Genomic DNA, 20369 nt, shown 5'->3' on the forward strand with positions numbered 1-20369 from the left:
GATGATCACCTGTGAGCGAGCAACTCCGACGACTACCTCGAGACTTTGACAACCACCTTCGACGACAAAACTCCGACAACTAACTCTAGTACCACTTTCATGCGACTATCTTTGGGCTTTGACTCCGACTACGATCTCCAGTTCTTCGATGACCATTTTCACCCGACTAACTCCAAGATTCAAAAACCGCCTCTGATGACAAACTTTGACAACCAACTCCAATACACCTTCATGTGACCAACTTCAGGCTCCGATAATCACCTCTAACTACAAACTCCAACAAAAATCATCTTTGATAATTAATTTCGCAACCACTTTCGACTACTATAAGACTGATGACTGTTAAAGTACATTGTAGGGTCGTTGATTATATAAAAAATATTATTCCGTCTGCATTAAATGTAATATTTATACGTAATGAATTCACATATCAAATGAGTTTTAAGAATATTTAGACAAAAAGTAGGTATGTAGTTGAAAAGTATGTAACATATAAAAAAAAAAAAAAACCATAAAATGAAAATTTTTTTCTGGAACATTTTCCAGCAAAAAATAGTGAAAGTAGAGATTTGTTATCTGATGATCTTCCAAATTTAGAGGAAGTAAAAGTATAACTGTTGAAGAAATGTGGTGACATTCCATTAGTTGTTTCGATAATGAGAGAGATTTAATTAAAAAATTCATGACATTGTAAAAAAAAAAGATAATAATGAAATTCATGGAGAAAAATTAGCTAGAATCAAAAGTTTGATTTCGTTTTAGTTTGCCATTTTATGTAACCATATTTCTACACAAAATGTAATGGGTTAATTGTTGTTCATTGCCTAAAAAGAAAGAAAGAAAAAAAGAAAGAAATATTTTAAAAATTAAAAGAAAAAAATTGCAATCCATATTCATTTTTGTGCAAAGGTATTGTAATTAAAGTGTGGGGTAGGAGAATCGAAACTTAAACCACGTGGTTAATAGTATGAACACTGTGCTAGTTGAGCTACGCTCTTGTTGGCAATCCATATTTTATTCAAACGAAGATTGGTAGAATTATTGAATAAAAAAGTTTCAAAACAAAAATAATAATCATAAAAGCTTATTATTTATAGTTCAAAAAACTGCATCAGATACACAACATATGAACTAAACTATGCACTCCAAACACAGATATATGAACTCTTACCAAATAACTCTATACCACAAATACAGACATATGAACTCAAGACATCATATCTCAATTCAGGTCCCAAACAACCTCTATAAGTTTTTGAAACTTATGTTTTCTTTTAAACGATGGTTTTTTTTCTTGGATAAATACATTCAACAACACTTTTAGGAACAATGTAAAACAACAAAATTAAAGAATTGCAAATATAACAATCATTGATAGACTCTAGTATATCACTAATAGACCCCTATTAACAATATGGTATATCATCGATAGACCCCTACTAACGTTATCAGACATGATCTATCACTAATAGACTTCGAAAGTAAAATATAAAATTTGTTATATTTGCAAACTCTTTAACATTGTACTATATTTACAAATATTTTAGATCTAATTAATATATTTACTACTACACACACTTTTTAAAACACACCAATAGAAAGTGGATAAAATAACCAAATATAGATGGTTAATTATCTTAATTTTTGAAAATGAAAGAACTAAATTATTACGAAATTATGCATTATTTCCTCCAACATAAAAATTAATTTCAATTATTTAAAATTTCAAGGAAATAAGGACAAATAATAATTGTAGAATTGTATTATTCTGTGGTATCATCCATCCCTTAGGCTGTCTATATTAACCCTTTACTCTTTTCCACCACCTCACGCCTTCTCCCACAAATCAAATGAAACACTCCGATACCATGGAGAAACCCATCGCCGCCGGAATTTCAAATTCCGGCAACCACCCTCAAAACCCCAAAAACAAATCAAGAAAGCTTCTAATCTTAGCCATCTCCTCCACCCTCCTCCTCGTCGGCGCCGCCGTCGGCATCGTCGCCGGAGTGACGACGAAATCGAAAAATTCCGGGAAATCACATGCCATTGTGAAGAGCACGTGCAGCAGCACGCTTTACCCAGATCTGTGCTTTTCTACAATTTCGAAAAGTGAAGGGGCAATGGAGAAAGTTGGGAATCAAAAGGATGTGATCGAGCTGTCGATTAATATTACGGTGAAAGCTGTGGAAGAAAATTATTTTAAAGTGAAGAAATTGTGTGGATTGAAAAATATTAGCCATAGGGAAAAAATTGCTCTTCATGATTGTCTCGAAACCATTGACGAAACGCTTGATGAACTTCATAAAGCTATTGTGGATCTTCATGAATACCCAAATAAAAAATCTCTTAACCAACATGCTGATGATCTCAAGACCTTGCTTAGCTCTGCCATTACAAATCAGGTATCTCCTCTCACTCCTCACATAATCATTTCCTTTTTCTTCCTTTTTTTTTTTAATTAGGCATATTTTATCTATATTTTTTTTTTTTTTATAATGATTGATATTTTTTTGAAATATAATTGTTGAATTCTTAGTTATATTTCAAAAATAAAAACAACATTTTAAAAACTATTTTTTTAAGTTTTTTTTTTTTTCAAATAATTGGTAAAAATAGTTAACAAAAGAAGAATTTTGAATGTAGAGGCTTAATTTTTAAAAACAAAATAGTTATCACATGGGACATAAATGGTTACTAAATGGGTATTCGTGTTTTATTTTTTATTTTTGAAAATTAAGTTTATTTCCTTTAAATTTCTCACCATATTTTATATGTACAAGAGTTAAATTCTTAGTTAAATTTAAAAAATAAAAATGAGTTTTTTAAAAAATATTTTGTTACTTTTTAAATTTTGACTTGATTTTTAAAAATATTGGTAAAAAAAAAAAAAAAACTAAAACATAAAATTTAAAAACTGTGATATAATAGGAGTATATGTGAATTATTATTCAGTGTCTTACAATTATTTACTCCTCTGTTTTGGCAACTTTCCTATTTTAGTACTTCAATTCAATGTTTTAAAAATAGCTATGCTATGTTGCCTGTTTAACTTAATTTTAAGAGGATGTCATCTATTTATTAAATGGAAATTAAATGTTAGAGCCATAATTTAAATAAAAAAAAAAAAAACTAAAGTGAATAGTTTTGGGTCAAAATTAAATTATCTTGAAAGCGTAAGGGCATTTAGGTCTGATTTTTTTAGTATTGAAAAACAGAGACAAACGAGCCATTTGAGAGTAACTCAAGCATTGGAAAATTGTATTTGAAAGGAACAAATAAATAAATAAGTAAATAACGTATTAATAATAAAATTACATAAAAAGTTCAAAGATTAAGGTAAGATTTAAATCTGATTATTTTTTAAGCATATAATCAAATATCTAAGGAATAAATAATGATTGAGTTGACATAACAAAAGTTATCTTTCATGCAAATTAAAATTTTAACGTATTCATTTCACTCATATATTTAATGTTTTCTTCAAAAATAATTCTTAATGGATAAGAAAATTAAGAAAAGTACATATTTATGAAATAGAAAACATAGGTTTAATTCACTTAATCTAAAGATTTAAACAGATAAATTAAGATAAATTTAGAATTTATCTGAATTTATTAGAAATCAAATGTTTTTCAATAAATTCATTTTTATTTAAATTATTTTGATAAAAATCATTTAAAATATATAGTTTCAAAAGCAATTTTTATCGATTGTCAATTTTTTTTTTTTTTTTTAAGAATAGATTATTTTTAAAAGTAAACACTTGAAAATTTAAATTAAAAACACATCCGTAGGGACATGCCTGGACGGTTTTTCGCACGACCGAGGCCGACAAAAACCTGCGGGAAAAGCTAAAAGAGGACAAGTGGAAGTGGAACACATGTGCAGCAACGCATTAGCCATGATCAAGAACATGACCGATACAGACATAGCCAACTACGAGGCTAAAATGGAACAACTAAAAACAGAAAACTCATGGCGGAGGAACAGAACAACGACGACGAACAGCCATCAGTGGCCGGAGTGGCTGTCGGCCGGAGACCGGCGACTTCTGCAGTCGTCATCTGTGAATCCTGACGTAGTCGTGGCGGCGGACGGCAGCGGGAACTTCCGGACGGTGGCGGCCGCCGTGGCGGCGGCGCCGGTGAAAAGTAGCAAAAGATATGTGATAAGAATTAAAGCAGGGGTTTATAGAGAGAATGTGGAAGTGCCGAAGAAGAAGACGAATATAATGTTTATGGGAGATGGAAGAAGTAACACTATAATTACCGGTAGCCGGAATGTTGTCGACGGCAGCACCACTTTTAAGTCTGCAACTGTCGGTTAGTTCCTTTTTATTTACTCGTTTTAATTAATTGTTTTCTTTAGCATATTTTAATTAAGACAAATTATGATAAAATATATTAATAGGCCGCCACACGCACGTGGTATAGTTTGTGACCTTTTACTCTTTTGGCATATTTTTTTTTAAAAAAACCCACCGAAACATTATTTCCTCTCTCTATTTATATTTTGAGATCAATTATTTCTTATATAATTATTTGATTTAAATATGATTTTTTTTTAGTACAATGGGATTCATACTACACACCTCATAGTTTTTAGCACATTCATATGTTGATTGAGCTACGCTCGATTTGGCAACGACTTTAAACTTTACTTTATTTTGATTTTTATATTTTTTATGAGTTAAATTATAAAAAATGTTCCTGAACTTTACACTTTGTGTCAAAAATACCATTGAAGTTTCAAAAATATCCTTAAACTTTCAAAATGAGTTCAAAATATCTGTTGTTGTTAGTTTTGAATAGAAATCTTTAAAGTTTTGTTTAAAAAAAACTCTTAACTTAATAAGAGTTCAAAAATACCTTTATTATTAGTATTTGAACAAAAATGGCTAATTTCTAGTGACAAAAATGACTTTAAACATTAAAAAAAATTAATAAATGATCTCACATATCAATTTGTTTGAAGTTTTGAAGTTCCAAAAGAACTAACTTTCAAATAAGCTATATATGGATATCATTGTTTTCTTTTTTTTTTTCATACGGGTATTCTCATATTTCTCTTAATTTTTCAATTTTTAGTTTACATTAATTTTCTCAACAACCAAAATTTTAAGTTAAAACATAAAATATCATAAAATTTCACACACAAAATTCCAAAATTAAATTCCTCCTGAAACATACCAAAACGATAAATAGTCAAATAAGTTTTTTATTTGACTATTAATATAGGTACTCTCATATTTATCTTAATTTTTCAATGTTTAATTTACACCAATTTTCTCAATAACCAAAATATACCAAAACGCTGCGACGCTAAAGGCCCCATCATGAAGCGCTTTGGAGAGCAAATTGGAAGGAGTGTCTCTTCATGTGCGTGTATCAAAGGGAGAGCGTTGCAGCGCCGTAGGCCAGCATTGCAACGCTCGCCTAGTAGATTGTCTCTGTGAATGGCGCGAGCACAAGTGTCGTAGTGCTTGCGCAATGCAGTGCCTCCCTTTGCTTGATTTCATTGTTTTGTCTCCCGTTGCTTGTTAATTGTTCCACGAATTGCATCCGAAACGTCCCGACGATGTATTTTGCTCAATAATCTATCTAAGAAGTAAAATAAATATTAAATTTCTAAGAACCAATAGATTTAGGCTGATACATTTTTTATTTGGCCTTTTATCGTTTTGGTACATTTCAAGAGGAGATTTTAATTTTCGAATTTTGTGAAATTTTGTGGTATTTTATATTTTAACTTAAAATTTTGGTTGTTGAGAAAGTTGGTATAAGTTAAGAATTGAAAAATTAAGATACATATGAGAGTATCTATATTAAGAAGGTGATGATATCTATATAATTTATTTTAAAATTAATTCTTTCCGAACTTAATTAAGAAAACTTCAAACAAATTGATCAGTAGAGTAATTTAATTTTTTTTAATTGTTAAAGTCATTTTTATCATGAGGAATTAACGGTTTTTGTTCGAATACTAATAGTGAGGTATTTTTGAACTTTTATTAAGTTAATGATATTTTTGAAACGTTTTTAAAGTTCAGGAGTATTTTTTAAACAAAACTTTAACGGTTTTCATTCAAAACTAATGATTAAGGTATTTTTTGAATTCGTTTTAAAAATTAATATTTTTTAAACTTTTGAAACTTTAAGGTAATTTTTAACGCAATGTAAGGCCGAGGGCATTTTTTTTTTAATAATTTAACCTTTTCTATATTTTGTAGAGTAAGTTTATTATTACTCTGTTCTTTTTATTTGGTGTTGTCCCGATCGTAGAAGAATCTCTTAAAGACACCTCCCATCCACTGCATGGTGGAGCGCACATGGCCTAAAGTTAATTTGTTACACAACCCTTGTTCTTTCTTTATCCTTTACCTTTTTTCTAGTATTCTATATATTTTTTTAATTATTATAAAAATATTGTTTTTTTTTCCAGCTATATATATTCTATATTGTAGTTATATATTTAATTTATTATAAACATATTGTAGTTTCTGAATTATTTATAAAATATAAATATTGTTGTTTGAAATAAGTAGACATTTTTTCTTCAGATGTTTATAATCACTTCAATGTAGATTTTTGAGAAAGCTAATTTTGTTGGAGAAAAGAATATTTTTCTCAAGTAATTTCTTTTGGTAACCATAAAAGTAACGCATATCTATTTAAAACAATAACGTTTTTATATATAATTTGAAAATGATAGTATTTTTATATTAAGATTAAAAAACGACAAAATATTAAAAAAATCCAATTCTGATTCGGTAAATCTTTAGATTCTTTTTTGGTGATTGTATGAAATTTTATATTTCCAAAAGGATATATTTTTTTTTTAGAAGAAAACTCGATAATTTTAATAAACTAAAACTATATGATAGATTTATGATTCATTTTTTTTTTAAAACTCTCATCTAAATTTAATAAATATATTTATATCGTGCATTTTTTAGTGAAAATAATTATCAACAAAATTGAATTTTAAGATATATCGAAGACAGCTAGATTTTGAGTTAAAGTACATTATCAAAAAGGAAAAAAAAAAGCCCTTTTCACTTTCAAGTTTCAATTCAATTGGTAATTGAAAATATATGTTATATATATTTGTTGAATTTACCTTTTCCTTCACTTTTTTTTTCTTTTATGTTATGAATTATGATAATATCTAAAGAAGGGAAAAATGAAATCCAATTTAATTTTTTTAAAAAAGTTTAAATACTGTTTTGGTCTCCGTGAATCTTGATTCATTTGGGTTTTTATATTTTGAAAGTATCATTTCGGTCTCTAAACTTTTTAATTTTAGTTCATTTTGATGTTGTATACTATCAAAAAATTTATTTCAATCCTTACACTTTTTGGTTATTTCATTTTCCATTTTATTTCATTTTTGATGAATTAAAATGGTTACTTTCTTTAAAATTTAGAAACTAGAAAAAACTGAAGTATAAAGAACAAAATTAAGAGAGAATATTTTAATAGTATAAGACAGGAAAAAATAATATTTAAATAATAATAATAATAAACATTGTGGTTCAAACTGGACCAATGTTCTGATTCATGAATCATGATAAACGTAATTAAATAAATAAAAGAGTGTTATCTAATTATTTTATGGATATTGACAGCTGCGGTAGGAGAAGGATTTTTAGCGCGTGACATCACGTTCCAAAACACCGCCGGTCCCTCAAAGCACCAAGCGGTGGCTCTCCGTGTCGGAGCAGATCTCTCCGCCTTCTACCAATGCGACATGTTAGCTTATCAAGACACTCTCTACGTCCATTCCAACCGTCAATTCTACATCAACTGTCTCATCTCCGGCACCGTCGATTTCATCTTCGGCAACGCCGCCGTCATTTTCCAAGACTGTGACATTCACGCGCGTAGACCAAACTCCGGTCAGAAAAACATGGTCACGGCCCAAAGCCGGTCCGACCCGAACCAAAACACGGGTATCGTTATCCAGAAATCCCGAATCGGTGCCACGTCAGATCTGCGGTCGGTTCAGAAGAACTTCCCCACGTTTCTGGGAAGGCCGTGGAAGGAATATTCTAGAACCGTGATTATTCAGTCAACGATTAGTGACGTCATTGACCCGAAGGGATGGCACGAGTGGAGCGGTAATTTTGGTTTGAACACGTTGTTTTACGGTGAGTATCAGAATACTGGACCGGGGGCTTCGACCGGGGGGAGGGTGACGTGGAAGGGATTTAGGGTAATTCAGAGTGCCACGGAGGCTGAAGGTTTTACCGCGGGTAAATTTATTGGCGGTGGGAGTTGGTTGCGTTCTACTGGATTTCCTTTCTCTCTAGGATTATGATAATAATGTGGTTTTTAACTTGATTTTTGTGATCGGCTATTCATTGTGGTAAATTTTTTTTTTTTAAATATTATTGTGTAATGTCGAATTACAATGATTGGGTGAGAGTGTAAGTTTGGTAAAAGCAATAATAATTACCAATGAGGAGCCTGTGTTCACATTAACTAATCAATGGTTTAACATTTCCATTCTAAAGAAAATAATAAGCTTTTATATTAGTAAATAAAGCTCATATGGGTAATGCAAAATAAAAAAACAAAAAACAAAATAAGTTGTGATTGTTTGAATTTATAAGTTTTGAGATTACTTTGTTTATCACTCTGTTTGAGACGTTAAGTAAAACATACAAAATGGTGTTTAGAAACTTGAGTTAGTTACATAGGTTTGAAATAGTTACTCTATAGTTCATTGAAGGTTATAGTTGTGAATAACAACTAATATAAAACATGTACCGCTCTATAATCACCCACTTCGTCCATTCAAACGGGATTCAGATACTCTATATATCTTTATGTTTGTGTCTAATATCTAAACTTAACAAAATATGGGTAAATGTAATGGGTAACACTTTTAGGGCTAGTAATCCAGTGTAGCAATATTGTAAAAAAATTACAAATACAACAAAATCTATTAGTTATTGACTTTATTGCCGATAAACTTCTATTAGTCATATAATCTTATTAGCATTGCGATCTTCATCACTAATAAACTATAAGAGCTAGATCTATTTTTTTTTTTTTTCTATATTTACAAATATTTTTGCATTGTGCAATATCTACTAATATTTTGAGTTTGATTACTATATTTGCAATTGTCATAAGAAAAAAATTTGGGTGCATATTTTGTTACATTATCTTTGTGTAACTCCTTCAATAATTTAAAATATTTTGAGATATTTTTAAATTTTATTTTCTATTTGATTGAAAGGTTGCACCCAAATATTTACTCTTTCTAAAAAAAAGTATGAACTTAGCAACAAAACTTTAAATTATAAGACTTATTGAGTTTGTGAAATTTCAATTTTCAGTCCAATAAGTATCTTTTTAATCTCAAAATAATAGTATAACTCACTAATATTTTGACATTGATATAATATTATTCACTATCCTTTCATTTGAATTCAAAAAAGTTTTAAGAAATGATTTTAAGTCATTAGATTTGAAAGACAAGAAATGATTTTAAATTAATTACTTTATTTAGAACAAGAAAAATTTGAAATAAATATATTTAAATTTTGTGTTTTGTAACTCAAAAAGAAAAGAAAGTCAAGAATTTACTAATATATGCTTTTAACTATGATGTGTTAATTAAAAAAATTAGAATTTGACAAGGTTAATCAAGACCCTGTTTAGTAACCATTTCACCTTTTGCTTCTGAATTTTGAAAATTAAGTCTATTTCTTCCCAATATCTCACAAGTTACAATGATTTGCATATTTTTTTAAGTACAGTGATCAAATTCTTACCCAAATTCCAAAAATAATTACAAGTTTTAAAAACTATGTTTTTTCATTTTCAAAATTTAGGTTGGTTTTTAAACCCTTGGTAAAAAGTAAATAACAAAGGAAGAAATTTGAGAGTGGAAGCGTAGTATCTATAGACACGATTTTAAAAAACCAAAAACAAAAAATCAAAAACAAAATGGTTACCAAACGAAGTTTGAGTAATTTACTTTCAAATCATATAAAATTCTGCAAAATTTAAGCATTCTGGCCATTTAAGTTTGTTTGTTTTTTTTTTTTAAAGTAAAATTGAGTTGTGAAATCAATTCAAATTTTAAAATCATTCTATTTTCTACTAACAAGTAGTAAAATTCATTTGAAGTTGGTTATAAATTGAAATCTCTAAAAAAAAATGATAAGATTTCAAACAGGATGATACATTTCAGAATTATTTAACAAGTGGTACAGCGATTACTGAGACAAGGGGCATCAATTTGAATGTGTGCTGCTACATTATATGCACTAAAACTATCAACCTACCAAATAATTTGCCTCCTAGTCGGTCTATTAGGAGGGCCGTAGTAAATATATTTTAATTGTATGTCTTCAATAATGCATTATTAACTTTTCAAATAATAAATAATAATAATAATAACAACCACGAATAAGTACAAAAAAAAATAGCTGAAAACAAAAGACAAAAGTCTAGTGGGAGATACTCGTAACATTTAAAATAATTATTGACAAGATACTTTAAAAAACATCAATTATGATATAAAATAAAAATAATATTAGGTAAATTTCAATTTTAAACTAAAAAAACATGTTAAGGTGTTTGAGAAAATTAACATGAGAATGTTATGATTTAGTTATAATGACCAAAGTAGATATGTAATGTTAATTATAGGTTTGATATTTTATACCAAATTTATGGTAAGATAATTATTTTAAAATTTTGTATGATTTAAATTAAAAACAAACTTTATTTCGGTTGGGAATGATCTAGATCCATGCTCAAAATATGTTCACACTTAAGTGAAATCATCCTTGTCCCATGTGGATAGAGTGCTAGTTTAGACTCTTCGTCCTACACGCGCTGTTGTTGCCATCTGTCTGGTCAAATAGGTGAGTCAGGTTAGGGGGAAAATCACTTTTATTTCTTTTTATTTTTATTTTTTAAACCGTTATGGAATTAAATTTTGGATCTAGAATTTTAACGTATATAATATTTTCAGATCTGAATGTTTTCATCTTCTTCTAAAAAAATCAGACCCGATTTTTTTTTTCATACATTGATTTCTTCTTCATCTTCTTCTCCTTTGATTTTGAGCCATCGTTTTTCACTCATCTATTCCAACCCTTCCTTTCGATGAGTACACATTCATAGTGGGTGTTGTGTAAACCTTCAAAAGCAACCAACATAAGCGATTTACGAATTTACTTTCAAAACAATAGTTTCTACGACACAACGATTCTAATTTGATATTAACAACGAATGATAATTTCTATCTAAATTATTCAATAAAAGTTAAACAAAAATATTGTTATTAAAACAAATTATTGTTACTAAAAATTGAAAAGGGAATAGAGATGTACATGCTTGATGCATTGAATAACCTTATGGATTAAAGTCAGCAAAAAGCCATATAATTTCTAATAATTAAGTAGTTTTCTTCTTCCGTTTACATTATTATTTCTAATTAGACCCAACATAGTCGGTGCCTCATATATTAATTAATGTAATATCGCTCTAACCTAACTACTTTTTATTCTAATTATGTTATTTTTTTTCGTCTCTTTTTAAAATTTGATGCTATTGATTTTTATGACTATTTATCGTGAATAAGATATCGTCTATTGTTTAAAAAAAGGTATGATTTCATCCGAGAATTTCAAAAATATAAAAATAAGAGAAATAATTTACACAAAATATCAAAATTTTAATATTTTTTGATAGAGGCCAATAAAGGATAATAGCACTACTACAAAATTAGGCTTTAATATCAGTTCAAAATTAACATTATAGGGATACAATGTCGGTTCAACCGACATTGAAGTTCGTGTTATAAAAGGTCTTCAATGTCGATTATCTTTAATGTTGGTTTAAAACTGACATTATAGATGACCAAAATTTCAATGCCATTTATCTTTAGTATTAGTTTTCAACCGACATTGAATACTATTTTCAATGTCAATTTTCAACCGACATTGAAAATCATCTTTAATGTTAGTTTTTTTCACGTATTTTTTATTGATAATTGTCTGTTACTAAATGTCTTCCATGGTTTTATTATTGAAGAAAAAATACATATACACTTTTTTTTGCTTATGCACGTGCAAATCAATAATCTCTCTCTCTTTTTTACCTATACATATACAAAATAAAATCTCAATTATTTTTATATATTAAAATCTCAAAAAACACGAAAATTTAAGTCTCATTCTTGCCCAAAAGGTACGAATAATAGTTAGCGCTCAAAGAGAATAACAAAATTTAACTTGCAAAGCAGTTCTAACAAACTTGAATTTATAATATTCTCATAAGCTAAAAGAAAAGGAAAAAAAAAAAAACTAACAATCTCTTCAATCAAGCTACTAATTCATTCCATTAAAAATTAATTGAATTGCTTGTAAGACGGTACTTTCTAAATAAGGTTTGAGTTGCTGCTCCTCCGCTGAAGCTACCAACTCCACTGCCAAAACCCGACCGTCCACTAGGACCTTGAGAATTTTTTAGGTATGACATAACAATCAACAACACAATTGAGAAAAATATGATAAATATCATGATCTGCAAGAGTTGGAAAAGAATACCTTCAAAATATATATCCAAAACTTCAAAATTTGTAAACAAACTTGCAGCTTCATTTAAATCTTATAAAGAAGGATATGGCGTTGAAATCAACTCACAAAAATTTGAAGATTATAGTAAGATGATTAACAAGTAAAAAGGAAAAAACAAGCATTACATGATTAAATGGTACAATTCCAAACCCAGGATTTCAACCAAATTATTATAAATCAAGCCTTTTCAAAGAGAGATATTTGTGAACATTCCATTCAATAAAAAGGAAAAATATGAATATTGATAACTTGTAGAAATACAAGTTATTATTATCTCAGAGTTGGAATAATTAGGATTATAAGTGATGTAGACGCACTCATGATAAAGAAAAATGCATGAAATTGTATATATGTGATAAACTCATGCGAGTATCTTCTTAAGTGAAAAACTGCATTACTAACGCACTTTAATGCCGGAATCAGAAAAATTCACTAAGTGTAAAAGATAAGGCCAACGCAAGGGGTATGCATCCAACTTACTGGACTCATGAGAGATACAACAATCCACGTCAAATCACAACTTGCAGCCATGGGCATATGACTGGCGTTGTCTGATTGAAGCAGAATGGCAGACGACTATCTCAGGGTATGGAATTTAATGCAATCACATCACCAAGTGGCTGAGCAAATTGCCTATATAATGGGGAGCTACCTGCAAATGAGGGAGTTAGCAAGTTAGCCAGTAGTTAGTTAGAGAGTTAGTCATTTTTCACCTCTGCCGTCTGCAAGAAAGAAGTAGGAAGGACAATAGCCATTCTCCACCATTGGTAACGAGATGCTACCGGAGAGAAGCTCGAGAGAGACATCTTCTTCAATCCCTCCAACGAGTTGGCAACAATTAGCATAAAAACAAGCCAAAGGGGACAAGAGATTGAACCAGTGACTTAACTTCTTTCTTTTACCTTACATTCTCATTCACCATTCCACTTGATTGAACTAAGATTATTTGTATCAAAACTTATATCTTTAATTCGATCTCATTTTCGACGATTCTTCACATCTCCATCTATTAATTTTCTAAGTTGTTTGTGTATGTGAATTTCCTGGCTTGATATGTGCATAAACTTTGTTACTTGAATCCACATGATCAGTTGATTGAAGTGAAAAAGCAATTAGTTACTCGAGAGAGTAGTTAATTGTAGAACGCATCAAGTTAAAGCATGAAGTAATTCTAGAGATAAAATTATATTTGGCTGTATGTCCTAAAACTCGCAGTTTATAGAGTAAACATATTCTATTATCAGTAAAAATGTTATTCGACATTACTTCAATAAAGTTGTTATTGAATCTATAAATTGCACTTATAAAGTCTAAATCCAATAAACTAAGATCTATGCCTATTATATGAATACTTGAACTTTATGTGGAGACATAAAGTGGATCATGTTCGAGTAAATAATCAAAATGATCTATAGTATATGAATAAGGTTGGGTGTTTTATTCTGGTAACACTATTGGATGTGGCCCACTCTGTAGTTGTTACAATTTGTTGTAAAGGTGCTACAAACAAAGTGATCCTGATTCGTTCATGTATTGACATGAGGAGTGGGGGTGTCCTATACAATGAGTTTGCGTAAGATCAGATCAAGAAATAAGTCACTCTTACTTTATAATGATGTTTACTGTTCAAGATTGACTATTTCACTTAGATGACCTAGGTAACTCGATCTTAATCTTGAGCTAACTATGAACTTCTGTTTATTCGGGATTTTTCTTAGATTTGCATAGGTGAGGGTTGGCTCAACAACGCCGATTTAATAAGTCTTCCATTTCAGGGGTAAGACCGGGTAGATAGTTGGAGACATAGAGTGCAATAAGAAATTCACGCCTACTTGATTTAGGGATAGGAGAAAAATTGTTCTCTTAAGTACTGAATCCAGGTTTTGAACAAGGGGTCCTACCCTCTCATTGGCCCAAAAGGGATCCGGTTTAGTGATTGGATCACAAACCAATTGTTCATTAGAGGATCAGTGGAACTTAAGGAGCAAGATGTAATATCGGGGGTAAAATAACATATTAACCCAACTGTTATTACGAACAACCTGTGAAGAGTCAACTTACTGACTATGGTTAAATCAAGTGAGCACAAAAATATCTACAGTGAGGAAAGTGCAACTATCGAACTATAGTGGTGTGACTTGATAGTTAACAAATACTGATTCATTTGGTTTAAAGAGTTTTAGCCAATTAATAATAAATTGTTGGAGCTCATGACCTATAGGTCCAACATGAACACCTTGAATTAATCAATTGAATGAATTTTGAATGATATCAATTTGAAAAGGTTCAAATTGAAATCTGAAAAGGTTCAAATTGAAATTAGAGTTTGAATTTGAATAGTTTAAATTCAAATTAGGGTTTGTATAATTATATTCGATATAATTATTTAACATTTAATTTATCGAAATTAAACTAAATTGGAGAGTTTAACATTTAAATATTAATTACATGAATATGATTTATGTTTTTAAATTAGGTGTTGATTAATTTAATATTTGATATTAAATTATTAATTAATTAATTAAATATGTTTAATTAATTAAAAATCAAATTAATTTCCATTTAAATTCAATTTGAGAAATTGTACTTTGAAATTTTAGATTTAATTAAATTTAGTTTTTAATTAACTTTAGAATTAATTAAAGATAAATGAATTGAAATTCAAAAACCTCAATAGTGAATTTATCCACATTTTGTGAAAGCATGAGGTGATTTTATTCTAATACACATACCTAGCACTCTTTTGAATGAAATTTGAGGTGGCTTTCAGTTGGATCTACGTACTTGCATGTAGAAAAAAATTAAATATCTCTCCATTCTTGCTGAAGAGAGGTTAAGGTTTCCGGAAATGGTTTCTGTTGCAGCTTTCATCTTCGCCTGAAAACTCACCCATTTTTTCCTTCACAAATTCACTCTAATTTGAGTTCCACCACTCAAATCCAAGGCTGAGAATAGTAGAGAAGATCTCTTGGTGGTTCATTGTCGAATTAAAGCTAGAATCACGTGAAGAGCAGCTTGGAATTGGAAGAATTCATCAAATGTATGTAGTTTAAAAACCCTCTTCTGAAGTTTCTGTTTAAGCATGCTTTTAGAACTCAAATTAAATGTAATTAAAGTGCTTATTTATTATGTTTGCTTCCATTGCATGCTAATAGATCCTAACAAATTATTCATGTCACTTGTCTATTCATTTTAACTGACGCATGCACCCTAGCAATAGGATAAGTGTGACATCCACATTGAGAAATGTTGAGCATGAATTAAAGAACAAATCCCCAATCCATCACACATACGCTTAGACTTTAGCAGACATCTGTATCATTTCTATTTCATTATCATCATGCTTACATAGGCTAGTGGGAACATAGGCTTGTTGTTCCCACTAGGAAATCAACGTATACCATCTACACTTAAGCCAAGCATCTATGAACCTTTTCGTCCTTTTTCTGAACTCCTATTTCCCTCTTGCATGTGTGGCAATAGTTTAGTATACACAACCAACGCATATCAAACAATTAGGAAACCTCTGCAACTGCAATAGATTCAAAGACCAAACTTGCGTTAATGTACTTTAGAGTCTCTACATTCAACCCTGGGCTTACCAGGTCACTTAGGTTAGATTTATATCTGGGTCTAGCTTAAGAGAACTTGTATGCACTAGCAAGGTGTGCATGCACATAAATCTATCATCAAGTATGCTCACCAAAATGTGAACTCGGGGCCTTAAGATTGGCCTTGTTCCACTGTTTGTATGCATCACGAACATTTCGTGTTGCATCAAGGGTTGGAACTGGAGGACATTCTTCAGTCAAGACGAAGTTAAGGTCATTAACCATGAACATAGTTTTAATTGATTCTTTCCAAGTTGTGTAATTGAATTCGGTCAATATTTCAGCATTAAGAAGGTTCATTGAAGCGTAGCCATTTTTTCTGATACAAAACAAATTACTAATTTTAGACACTTATGCAAAAATTCGTTTTAATCCAATCAGTTTAGGAAAAACTAATAATGAACCCAACATTATTTCATTTTACAATGATGCTTCAGTGATTTAGGACAAAATCCAACGAAGGGTGGTTAATCATATATTCCCTGAATAGAGACATTTCTCAACCAATCATATACCAGAATAACTCTTATTCCTATAACAAAATTTCACCATTGATTTGGTCAAGAAATCACTAATTTGCTTAACAATTTCTTGTAAATATGACCCTTCATCTTACACCCTAAAGTTTCGTCCCCATAAGCCAATCGAAGGGAAAAACTAATTGGGACAACAACTAAAGCGATCATATCTAGAAACCATTTCTGAAGTTTGCCCCTGATATTGACCTAATGCACAAACCATCTGAAGGAGGTGCTCCCAGGTGCCTAGAGGTCGTGCAAGAAGGTCTCACGATGCAAACTAATGAAGAAGACCATAGGACATCTTGACACATATCGTTCTCCCACTTACTATAAACATTCTCTCCATTCACCTTGATATTGACCCATGCAAACACCATTCGAAGGGGGACGCTCTCAGGGTGCCTCGAGGCCAAGCATGAGTCTCACGGTGTGAACTTTTAGGAGTACGTGAGTGGAAAAAATTGACATATCATATATATCTTTTTTCTCTCACTGAGTATTTTACAAAAAATGGGTTTATTAACTTAGTAAAAATCGCCTAATTAATTCTAGCTAAATCTTTGTTAATTTGCTCAATATAACGCTTATATTGAATATTTCAACAATATATGACTTCATTTGCATGGTTATAAAATATTTGCCCAATTCACCTTCCAGGTCGATTCCCAAGTAGAGGCGTTCTATTTCCATAAGCTTAAATACCCCAGTCTAGACAGAACTTTCCTTAGACAAAGTCACTTATGGGTAATTATTTTATAAATTTAATCTCTTATTGAAATTCATTTTAATCCTATTAAAAATAGTTAAAAGATTAACCTAATCTCATTAGAAACATGTTTAACATAAGTCTAGGTGAATTAATTTTAAACCATTTAAAATTAGATTGGACCTATGCTTGCATGCAACTCTTTATTATAGATTTTAATTCCAATTTCATTATACTTATAACCATTATAAAATAATGAAAAATAAAATCTATAATTGCATTCAAAGATATTTATTAAATATAACATTTATATTTATCTAAGTAATGTCATGCTCAATGCCAAATTTATTTTAATTGAAAAATATAAAACAATCTAACAATTATTAAGCACACATATCCATCATGTCATCATACATTATAACAATTATAACCTAGTATGATGCATGAACATGCTTAATGTACCATACATCTAAAATAATGTAATACTTATACTAAGTTGTATGAGCATGTTAATTTAATCATGCATCCCAAAAATATAACACTTACATTTTGACATGATGCATGAATATGTTTATCCTAAAGTGGGATTTTGAATCTAAATGGCATACTTTATGCACCATTCAAAAATAATATAAATCATACAACTCATGCATAATTAAATTAAAAAAAAAAAACAAAGTTGACCAACTATTGAAATTCCTAGAAAATAAAATAAAATCCAAGACCCAAGATTTTAGAAAATCCTAAAAGAAAACGAAAAAAGACAAAAAAAAAAAAAATGCTCTGTTCAGCGGCGATGGTGGATAAACCAGAACTCAAAATGACGATCCAACTTCAAAATAAGATCCTAGGTGTCTGGACCATACTGACCAAATTTCAGCACGATCCAACGGTCAGAACTCTAGTTATTGAAAAATTTGTAAAAGTTGTCCTTGAAAAACCGAACTGCACTGCATTGTTTCTCTCCATTTTTTCTTGGTTTACCTTCGTTTTCTTGGGTTCTTTTCATAGCAAATTTTTGCCACAAAATACACAGACTTACATATTCTATTTACAGTTAAAAAAAATACCCACATACTGGATTTTACCTTAATCTCATCAATTAAAACTGTAAATCTAAATGCCAAAAGCCTAAACAGTCAACCCGCAAACCACAATTAAAATCACATACATTTCATGTATATATTTTAAAAACAACCCATTATTCTATTATGCTTTTGTTTCTAAAAATCCGAAAATCAAAATTGCACAACTTGGGCTTTGATACTAATTGAAGGGATTGAATCCCAAGCGGGAGCGTGTGATCACCTTGCAATTTTGTTTTTGGTTTTACACAAATAAAATATGGTATAAAAATAATAACATAATGGATGAACAATCAAGATTAACATGCATTTAAGAGAAAAAAAGAGGGAAGGGCTAAAATTACCTTCATATAATCCCAAATTCTTCACGATTCCCTCCGCGTCTTCTCTGGAACGTCTCTTCAATGATCACGGGACACAATCGTAAGTGAAACCTTGTTATTCTCTAGGATCCAAAGTATTAGATGTATGGTTTCTAAGACTTGAAAGAGGAAGAAGTAGTAGAGAAAAGAAGAGAGTTCTTTAGTGAAGTAGTAGGAGACTAGGATTCATAATTCTCATTTCAATTATGTCACAAACATTTGCCATGAAAACCTATTTATAGAGAGGAGGGGTGACCCTCTTCTCTTAGTATTTTCTATTCGTACTCTGATTCTAATTTAATTGAATAACTTTTATTTAATTAATTAGTCCAACAATTAAATAATCATATATATTAAATTCAAATTAATATATATATATATATATATATTACATCACATGTTTATTTATCTTTCCTTCTCAAAAATTAATTAACCATTAATTAATCAATTAAACGACTATATTAAATCATATTTAATATAGAATTAATCAACGTATAATTATCAGATATTTCTATGTATACATCTCTTTAATATTTGAATTTTTTTCAAATATTTTTCTCTCTTAATTATAGATCACATCTATAATTAACCATATTATATTAATCTCAGTCATATGCAATTGATTTGAACAATTCAAACCATTCTTTTTATATATCCTTTGGCGAGCTAACAATGGGACCTTATGGACCTACAGATTAGAAGCTCCAATGATATATGATTATTTAGTTAAACTCTTTAATTAAATTAATCAATTTTTATTAACTATCGATCATTCTACTAAAGACCGATAACTACACTCTTTGAATTGTAGATTTATTTATGTGTCCACATATAACCAATCAACTGAGTCGACCCTTCACAAATTGCTCATAACTATAGCTGGGTCAAAATACCGTTTTACCTCTGTAATTACATCTAACTCCTTAAATACCATTAATCTCTCTAATGAATCAATAATTTGTAGTCCAACTATAAAGTACCACCTCTCGGGCCAGTGAGAGGTTGAGGCCTCAATGTTCAAGACTCGAAATCAGCTATTAAGGGAGAAATTTATCTATTTTCCCTAAGGTCGGGAAATAAGTGATTTCCATCTTGCGTAGTTATGTTTCCAGCTCCCCTACTCGGATAAGTCCCCAAAATGGTAGGCTTGTTAAGTCGGCTAACAAGGTCATTCTCACCCATACAAATCAAAAGATTACCCTCATAGACAGGAGTTCAAAACTTACTCAGGATTAAGGTCAAGTCACCTATGGTCATCCTAGTGAAATGTAAGTCTCTTCTAGCAAAGGTGTTATAAAGAGAGACTATTCATTTCACGGCTGGTCTTAAACAAACTCTTTGTATAGAATACCCTCGTTCGCATATCTCCACATGATTAATCAGGATCAGATCATTTGTAGCATTTTATAACAATTGTAACACCTACAAAAGGGTCATACTCGTAGTGTCACCAGGATAAGGTACACAACCTTATCCA

The 20369-nt window shown here is 30.2% G+C and overlaps 1 protein-coding gene across 1 annotated transcript; it reads left to right on the forward strand.

The window, feature by feature from the left end:
- Window positions 1-1816: 1816 nt before the first annotated feature.
- On the forward strand, window positions 1817-8490 carry LOC120085827 (pectinesterase-like). The gene is made up of 3 exons (XM_039042039.1): window positions 1817-2404; window positions 3796-4325; window positions 7631-8490. Exons 1-3 carry the CDS (start codon window positions 1851-1853, stop codon window positions 8320-8322), a joined length of 1776 nt encoding a protein of 591 aa, XP_038897967.1. The 5' UTR covers window positions 1817-1850; the 3' UTR covers window positions 8323-8490.
- The last annotated feature ends 11879 nt before the right edge of the window (window positions 8491-20369 follow it).

This window comes from Benincasa hispida, chromosome 9, assembly GCF_009727055.1.
Source record: "Benincasa hispida cultivar B227 chromosome 9, ASM972705v1, whole genome shotgun sequence".
In the NCBI taxonomy this organism is placed as follows: Eukaryota; Viridiplantae; Streptophyta; class Magnoliopsida; order Cucurbitales; family Cucurbitaceae; genus Benincasa; species Benincasa hispida.